The sequence below is a fragment of the Coffea arabica genome, chromosome 7c (genome assembly GCF_036785885.1).
Source record: "Coffea arabica cultivar ET-39 chromosome 7c, Coffea Arabica ET-39 HiFi, whole genome shotgun sequence".
NCBI lineage: Eukaryota > Viridiplantae > Streptophyta > Magnoliopsida > Gentianales > Rubiaceae > Coffea > Coffea arabica.
Window position 1 is genome coordinate 8,900,684 of NC_092322.1, and position 9,633 is coordinate 8,910,316.

Sequence of the window (9,633 nt, forward strand, 5' to 3'; positions counted from 1 at the left end):
TCATAAAACATTTGCCAATCCAATGTGCTGTCCCGAAACAATAAGCTCATAAAAATGTTGCCTTGTTTGGATTGCGGTTTTCGTCGAAAAATTATATCGTTTTCCATGATCACATTTCCCTATTATCTTTTTCCCTCACATACATTAAATCGCTACAGCAATTTTTTCAAGAAAAATCATGGAAAATGCAATCCAAACACAACCTTAGTTTCTGTTAGTACAAGTTTTTAGAGGGGCGCGTCCAAATTTGAATTCAAATGCTATAGTACAAAATATAGTGAAAAAAGAAAAAAAGACTATACAAAATATAGTGAAAAACGATTCCTCAATTTGAAGCATTGTTATTAATCCCATTCTGGTATACCGGTTCAATCAGGGTAACCGGTTAGCTAATCGGAATGGATTAGCATTTGAACCGGACGAAGAAGAAACGCGTTCACTGGTCCACGATTTGCAAATTTATTTAACTAGTAAAATTCAGAAAACCCGCAAATTTAACCTCCACTTCAACAATCATCATATTAGGTTGTAATAACTCAAGTATACTATCCTCCTGTGTTATATAACCATCCGTTTTGACTCGTGATTTATTAGGTTGATCCAGTAACACATTAATTGTCCTGATGACTTTATTAGGTTGATTTTCACGAGGCCTAATCAACTATGCTCTACGATTAATGAAATTCGTACAACTTTTATCTAAACTAGTACAACTTTGGTATAATCATGATTTTTTTTTTTTACACCAACTTAGTTGTAAGAGTTGATAATTTCATGTTTTCACCAAATGTTGTAAGAATTACATAACTAGATAGAATTACATCTGATCATTATTGGTAGGCTTAGCTGGTTGGGAAGATGGATTTTGCTATGCTATAATATTGCCGCGCGCCATTATTGGGGAGACTTATGAAAGCTACAAGACCTCTAGTAGTATTAAGAAAACTGTGAGAGAGTGTATGCTATCCGCTACACGTGCAGCAAGGCCTGCACCAACAGTAAGAATCACATTTGGAATTTTTAATGTTCATAAGGTCCATATTTTCACTCCTGTAGCTAGCTTGTAATTAATCTCACATCATGGGTTAATTAAATTTCTTGGCAACATCATGAACTTCCTTTGTAGTATGGCAACATCATGAAAGTTAGAGTCTCCACTTACTCGCAACGACATTATACACTATAGTTTCTAAAGAAAAAGAGCAAATTCTTCAGTTAAGGTTTTTGAAAGAGTAACTAGGTAGGAATATATAGAGAAAAAAATATATTTCTAAAACAGTTAGTTAAAACATTTAAATGCCAACATAGTTAGAACATAACTACATGCAGCAAAACACCGACTTCATGATTTGCTGGACGCGGAATGCAAATTCGGCCAATGTAGCTGGAGCTTTTAATGGCCACCTGTTCTAACTAAGTAACTTCAAAATCATTTCTCTTTTTTTTTTCTTTCTTTAATTGCTTTTTTCTTCTGTATATAATTTCTCCTGACACGTTCGTTATGAGAAGGAGAGAGACATTGGCAGAAAGATTGGAGAGAAAATTTGCTATTATCTTCCTTTCATTCATTCATTTATTCATGGATAAATTCAAACCCCATCTTGCAAATTCATGTCCATTAACCCCATTAACATTTTTGAAAAGAGCTGCCATTGTTTATGGAGACTGTACTTCCATAGTTTACAACACCACCACCACCTACACCTGGTCAGAAACCTATACTCGCTGCCTCAAAATCGCTTCCTCCATTTTATCCCTCGGCATCAAAAGGGGCGATGTAGTTTCCGTAATCGCCCCGAATATCCCAGCTATGTACGAGCTCCAATTCGCTGTCCCAATGGCGGGTGCTGTCCTCAACAACATCAACACCCGGTTGGACGCGAGAACCATTTCTGTTCTCCTCCAACACTGCGAATCAAAGCTCGTGTTCGTGGACTACTATCTTAGATCAATAGTCTTGGATGCAGTTTCCATGTTCCCACAACATTTGACGGCCCCAGTGCTCGTCCTCATTGAGGATGATGATGCTGATATGGAAGTGGAACCCTCATTGTCAAGAATTCATGGTTTTCTTGATGCTAGTTATGAGGGTTTGGTGAAGAAATCAAATGTTGACGAGTTTGAGTGGGTCAGGCCTAATAATGAGTGGGATCCAATGACGCTGAATTACACCTCTGGCACGACCTCATCGCCCAAAGGTGTGGTGCATTCGCATAGATCCCTCTTCATCATCACTTTCGATTCTCTAGTAAATTGGTCAGTCCCAAAACAACCCATTTATTTATGGACTCTTCCTATGTTCCACTCCAACGGGTGGAGCTACACTTGGGGGATGGCCGCCGTGGGCGGCACAAATATTTGCCTCCGAAGATTCGACGCTGGAATAATATACGCATGCGTAGGACTGCACGATGTCACACACATGTGTGGTGCACCCGTGGTGCTGAACATGATAGCAAATTCTTCCCATGCAAAGTCGCTCAAAAACCCCGTGCATTTCCTCACTGGCGGTGCACCTCCGCCTGCCACCGTGGTTCTTCGGACGGAGTCTTTAGGATTTGTTGTTAGTCATGGATATGGATTGACTGAGGTGGCCGGAGTAGTTGTTTCTTGTGCATGGAAGCCGATGTGGAATGCATTGCCGGCTACCGAGAGGGCTAGGTTGAAAGCAAGGCAAGGAGTGAGGACTCTGGGGATGACTGAGGTGGACGTGGTGGAGCCGGAGACAGGCGTTAGTGTGAAGAAAGATGGGTCGAGCATGGGTGAAATTGTACTTAGAGGTGGATGTTTAATGCTGGGGTATCTCAAAAACCCTGAGGGGACCTCAAGATGCTTGAGGGAAAATGGTTGGCTTTATACAGGAGATGTTGGGGTGATGCATCCAGATGGGTACTTAGAAATTAAGGACAGATCAAAGGATATTATCATCAGCGGTGGGGAGAATGTGAGCAGTGTTGAAGTTGAGTCTGTGTTGTATACCAATCCTGTGGTGAATGAGGCTGCTGTGGTGGCTAAGCCCGATGATTATTGGGGTGAAACGCCATGTGCTTTTGTGAGTTTGAAGGAGAATGTAAGGAAAAAGCCCAGAGAAAAGGATATTATTGAGTTTTGTAGAGCAAGGTTGCCTCATTATATGGTGCCTAAGAATGTGGTTTTCATGGATGAGCTTCCTAAGACTGCTACAGGAAAGATTCAGAAGTTCAGCCTCAGAGATGTTGCCAAGAAAATTGGGATGTTGCCACAAGCTGCAGCAGTAATAAGTCGGATGTAACATTGAGGAAATTGTCCAATGATGAAATTCTTTGTGAAGTTTTACTTAGAAATTGCAATTGGTTTTTATACTTTGTGAAAAGATATCAAATTGATTGTGGTCGAGATGAACAACAATCTAGTGCAGTCAACAGTTCATTGATTTGTGAAATTGTTTCGTGAGTTTAGACACACAAGGGGATTGTTTCAGGATATCAAATGCCTGTTATTGTCATTGATCATGTATATTTATTTCTCTAGTTGTTCTTCTTTGGAAACGACCGTCTATGATCTCCAGCATATACATGTGCTATACCTAAAAGTTGTATTGATGATTGGGTTCAGTTTTGATGGAACTCTATTTACTACTCAGTATCGAAACTATAGATATTTCAACATGAACTTCTGGAAAGCATATTAATTTACTGGTGGCAGTGAACTGAAGTCAGAATAGCATGAAAAAGTAGGCAAAAGAAATAAATATTCTCACCGCCGTAGAATTTCAAGAAAGCTCATAATTAAATTTGTTGGTTCTACTTTCCTAGTTCTCGCTTTACATTTTTCAGATTTTGGAGTAAAGTTGAAGGAGAAAAATCGATTACAAATTGCCATGCGATCAGGAGATGTATAGCTGCTTGATTTTACGTTGGGGTGTCCCAGTCCAAAAACAACCAGGAAAGTGGTACTTCTTTTTTTTTTTTTCTCGAACATGACAACAATTGTATAATCTAATCTATTCTACACTAAAGAGTAGGGGGCGGACCTAAGGAGGCTCAGAAATAATTCGGAGGGGGCTAAACCATCACCGGACCTAACGGATGCACAGCACACCCGTCTGAATTTTTTTGAAGCAAATCACTTAAATGTACATGAACCCTTGTCTCTCACCCCACCAAGCTAGGTGGAAAGCCGGTGGTTCAGAAAAGTGGTACTTGATTATACATACATTTCTTGAAAAATGACAACCAAAAGAAACAAACTGGTTAAAATAGAACGAAGGGCCAAGCTAAGTCAACTAAGTTCAGTCTGTCCCCATCCGTCCTTTCCTCTTCTAACAGTCTGGCTCTTTAGCGTTTGTTGACACAATATGAAAGGGGGAGAGTCTAATTAAAAGTGCCCATCCCATTTATTATTTGGAAAGGTAGCACTGAAATTAAGTCATATTCCTAGCCTGTGGAATTTTGTTTCCATTATTGACACTTCCACATCAATTTAATGTGACAGGTCAATGAACATGTGCAACCACAAAAAAATGCAAACAATAAATGTTGTTGGTTATTTATGCTAACGACGGCCTTAATGAGCTTGATTGCAAGGTCAATAATGTGAGGCATGATAGATACTCCCTCCCTTTTTTTATAACTGACGTTGCACATCAATTAAAAAAAGTTTTTCATTGCTTAAATCTATACACTACTTTCCTTTTGTACCCTCATTAATTGTCCAATTCACTCATATTTTCTTTCACTAGAATACTAAATGGTACTATTTTATTAGGCCAAAAGCAATGCAAACTAACTCCCACCAAACTAGAGTAGTAATTAAGAACTCTGTATTGGAAAAGAGAGATAAAAGGGTAAAATTGTAAAAAAATAATTAATACTGTATGGGGATAATAAAACGACAGATAAAAGTACACTAGAGCAAATTTCTTAAACATCAGTTATAAAAAAAGGGAGGGAGTAGATAAAAATAATAATGTGATTTTGAGGATTGAAAGTGCTATGAGAGGCAGGATTAATTACATTTGCCACCCAAAGTCGGTAACATGCATATAAGGGAGCTAGGTTCAATCCATTAGCGGTACTTTTTAAAGTGTTTGAGTGCTTCCTTCTTTCGTCCCATTTTGATAGTTTACATAATGTAAGAAAAATTAGTTAGTTTAATTGGAAGAATGAATCTAACATAGCAGTATTTTGCTGAAATACTCTGGCATTGATTACAATAACAATACCATGAATAAAATAGGTTATGCTCATCGATAACAAAGTACATTAAATGAGAATATTTTAATTAGAAAATAAAAAACGGCGTCTCTCAAATGGGATTTAAGATCATTAAGTGGCTCGTTCGTTAATTGGCCTTCTTTATTATTAATGTTATAGTTGGGCGATAACTTGGTTGGGTTTCCTTTTCGTAATCAATGACTTAGCCGGTAATGGCCCCCGTAGTCGAAGTAAAGCAACATTTGTGAGTAAGGCAACTATCCCATTGTTTTCCACGTTCGACTTACTCTGGCAATCGGGTCTCGGACAACCACAGACCAAAAAGTGATGCTGCAAGTGCAACTCATGGTTTATGGCCGAAAATGTAGTTTACACTTGCCATCAATCATCGATGTTGGAAGGGTGTTGATGTTCCGTGCTCCATATCCTGATTGTTTGAGATAAGATTTTATGTAGGATTTGTCAAACACTGAGATCAAACAATTTCCAATTCATTGATGATTCAGAGAATATGAATACTTTGATTATTATTAAGTTGCATCCTTTTCTTGGTGAAATTGGCCGGCCCTATTAAGCTGCCGACCCACCAGTGACCACATGGAATCTGGATCCATCCAACAATTTCCTGTCCGGAAGAGTTCCTCTGTGTTTGGGAAATTTGCCAGACTTGTGCGTCCTAAACTTGGCTAATAACAGTCTATGCGGTCAAATTCCGAGTTCACTGGGCAACTTGGGGCAACTTTGGATTCTGCATTTGAATCGAAATAAATTCGTTGGGAAGCTCCCATCCTCAATGCAGCGCCTGAGAAATTTAGAAATTCTTGATCTCGGTGACAATGGACTCACGGATATTTTACCAACATGGATTGGGGAAAGGTTATCAAATTTAAAGTTTCTAAGATTTCAGTCGAATAACTGAGCTCTGCGAGTGAGACGGAACCCAACCTGTACATGATAGGCAGCTGAGTAAAATGACGTTTTTGTTACCAGCAGGCTAATGATTTAGATTGGGCTGCAAAGGGTCTATCTGGTCTTCTATTCTAAGAGCATTGGTCTTTAGGCCCATATTTGGCAGTGTAAAACAACTTGATTCGTGGACCCTAAATATATGATCTTTCCTGTGTAAGGCACAACATTTTTGCTCGAATTGAAACAAAGAAATGAAATCTTGAATTAGGATCTGTTTGATTGGGTGTAAGATATTTTCCCTGGAAAATGTTTTCCAAAGCAAATAAATGCTTTCCTATTCGTTTTCCGGTGTTTGGTTGACCAGTCTGGCCTCCTGGAAATTTAAGCCCATTAGATCTCGAATATCCAACCCACAGCAGCACCTTGCGTCCTAGCATTTACATTTTGCTTCGTCATGCCTACCAGCCACGTTCTTTTCCCCCTTGTCACCACAGCTGCAAAAAACTCCTCCCAGCACCACCATTGCCACCACTTCCTCCTTGCCAGTCCCTACCGCATCCCCGCGGCAAAAGAAAATTATCATCAATGGGGAAGTCTTATGAAACAACAAGAGGTTTTTCAAAACTACCAGTAGCTGGCAAATGGTATTGTAGAAATTAAGATTCATCAGGTTAGTTCATCAATAAAGAAGTATCTTTTCTCAAAGATCTATACTCCAATATCAAAATCATGATCAGATAGGTAATCAAAATCAGAATTTGCTTGTAAGATGTAAAAGTCGCCCTTGATTGACAAAGCAAGAATTTGGGTGTTTAGAGAGAGGTTGCTATGGAAAAATACCAATGCGATCACCAAGGAATCATAAAGGTAAAGACTGTGTGACAGATTTGAGTTCTTAACTATGGCCTTTGAAGGGTAGTGGACACGCCATTATCCTTTCTTTAAATGAAGTGACGGAACGTGAGGAAAATAACTTCAGTAGGACGAGAAGGGAAATTGTTTTACACCCGTTGGTGTAAAATATTTTCCGGCAGAAAAGATTTTCCCATGCACTTGTGCAACCAAATATTGGAAATTCTAGAAAATATCTTTCGGAAAATATTTTCAGTCCAATCAAACAGACCCTTAAAGCAAAAAAAAAAGGGTAGGAAACATACCTGTGAAGTGAAGCTCTGTTGTTTCTAGTGTATCTAGACTATCTCTAATATGAAAAGAATACAAATTTTGATTTTTTTTTAAAATTATCTCACAAGAGAGGGATAAAATTTAAGAAACTAGGGATGGAGCAGAGAAATTAGAACCTATAAACTCTAATTCGTGTGGGACCTCAACCTTAATCATTAAACTAAAGCTGCTTGGCAAAGAGATAAACTTTGATATTATACATGGTATTGTCTTGTACCAAGGCGAAATATCCTTTCCTGCTAAAAAGAAAGCCATAGAATATTCTGTTCTTTTTTCCAATTTTCTTTCTTGATAGCAATATGAAATGGTTTTGCAAGGCAACAAAAAAGCAATTCCAAAAATTCCCTCCTAAGATGGTTATGCATATTGCTCATCATTTCTTTGGGTATGTGGATTCTATTTTGTTTGGCAAAGTAAACATAAATAAAAAAAAAAATTTGTTTTTGGAACTTTGTGTGCCATCCCATGAGCAAACTAATAAAGGCAACTTATTTCTATATATAAAAAAAAAAAAAATTGCACATAAGTTCCTATTCCAACAATAAATTTCTCCAATGCAAAAACAAAAATGCAAGTAAATTAAAAGCTAGCATCAACATCCTTGATTTATGGCTATACTGTTATCTATCCCAGTGTGAACGCCCATACAGATTTTCCCATACGCTTACGTCCAATGATCCAAAAGAAGATTACATATAGTTATACCAAAATGAACAAAATAGGGGCCTTAATTCTGTGGATTGAGTAAATGTGAGCCATCGTAGTAGAACGACCGACATCATCATTGACTTGGAAAATAGAATTAAATTTTGGAGAAAAAATGAAGTGCATTTCACACTCGGTTCATTAAATTCAATGGAAAATCTGAAATCACAGGTTGACTTAAAAAAGAAGAAAAAGAAAAAATCTATCTAAATACGACATGAGCTGTTGTATACTATTTGTAGGGTAATTTTTAATGTTACAGGATTAAACCAAAAAAAAAAAAAAAAACACAGCTGCCACAGATGAAATTGAGCACAATTTTGCAAAGAAATAGCCCACGTATGTTATTTTAATGTTATAGGATTAAACCCAAAAAAAAAAAAACACACATCTGTAATCTCGTTCACCTCCAAAAAAAAAAAAGATATATATATATATATATAGTGCACTCATTGTATCCGATTTTCTTAGTGTAGTAAATAGATGGGTACTGAATTAAAAATAAGGGATTATTTCATCGATTAATTTTGTCTACATCATTACCATATACCTTACTAGATCTAGATGCATGGCCCATTGTCTCAATTTGAGTTTGAACACGGAGGAGATTTGCACTAATAGTAGCAATTGTGTGCAACAAATACACTTTCAAGTTCCATATCTTCAATTTCATATGTGGTTGCAACCCCAACCACTTGTGCATGCCCATTATTTGGACACGCATACATAGTAGATTTCGTATTGTACTATTACCATTAACTTTTTCTTTATAAAAAAGCATAATTTTATTAAAATAAATCCAAACTAACGGTTAAAAAGTACATAATACATGACATAGATATAAAATTTAACTAACTAACATATATAACAGGTCAAAAAATTAACAAGGACATAACAGTGAAGCTCCAAAACTGCTACATTACCATTAAGCTTTTGAATAGGAGTGCATAACAATTGCGGTAGGATAGAGTATTATTTGAAATAATTACTGTAGTACTTCTTGTGATATGATGCATGTGAGATAAAAAAATGATTGGAAATATAAAAAGGTGAATTGAAAAATATATTTATGATGCAAACGAAATATTATTTAAGATAATTTACTATCCAAACACTCCCATTGACTGAAGATTGATTGAAGATTAGTACCGGGCAATCACTCAACTTAGTAGTTAATTACACTAGTGTTTTGATCTTTCCTTAGACGAACAAATTTGTTGTTGTCGGGGTTGGGGAGAATTAAAGAGACGAGAGGTGAAGGGCAAACGGTCCGCTCCGCAACAACGATAGGAGCCGCCCCGGAAACAGAGTCAGCGTTCATCTACTGCACGTAATCGCTCCCTTCCAACTTTGGGAATCGCTTCCACCATATTACGTCGTCAATTTAGAAACAAGGAGTAGCTTTATTTAGTGGCGAGCCAATGATTGTTCACACTCGCAATCCAGGTTGCAAAGTGCTTGCCAAGGCTCACGCTAGTGGTTCAATTTTTATGAAATAAAAAAAATTGTCGTTTTCTCATAATTTCGATTAGAATCCCACGAATTTGAGATTAAAATATGTTGATAAACCTTTGATAAGTGATCGATAAATAGTCAAATACAGCCTGCTGCCTACTTATATATGTGTCATATAGCTAAT

The 9,633-nt window shown here is 37.3% G+C and overlaps 1 protein-coding gene and 1 long non-coding RNA gene across 2 annotated transcripts; one reads left to right on the plus strand and one right to left on the minus strand.

Annotated features, from left to right (window-relative positions):
- Nucleotides 1-1,516: 1,516 nt before the first annotated feature.
- Nucleotides 1,517-3,527, plus strand: LOC113697896 (probable CoA ligase CCL11). The gene has a single exon (XM_027217497.2). The coding sequence runs from the start codon at nt 1,580-1,582 to the stop codon at nt 3,269-3,271; it is 1,692 nt and encodes a 563-aa protein (XP_027073298.2). The 5' UTR covers nt 1,517-1,579; the 3' UTR covers nt 3,272-3,527.
- Nucleotides 3,528-6,096: 2,569 nt separating this feature from the next.
- Nucleotides 6,097-7,387, minus strand: LOC140010733 (uncharacterized). The gene is made up of 2 exons (XR_011817846.1): nt 7,262-7,387; nt 6,097-6,653 (listed from the first exon to the last, which is right to left on the minus strand). It is a non-coding gene; the product is annotated as an uncharacterized lncRNA (long non-coding RNA).
- Nucleotides 7,388-9,633: the final 2,246 nt, after the last annotated feature.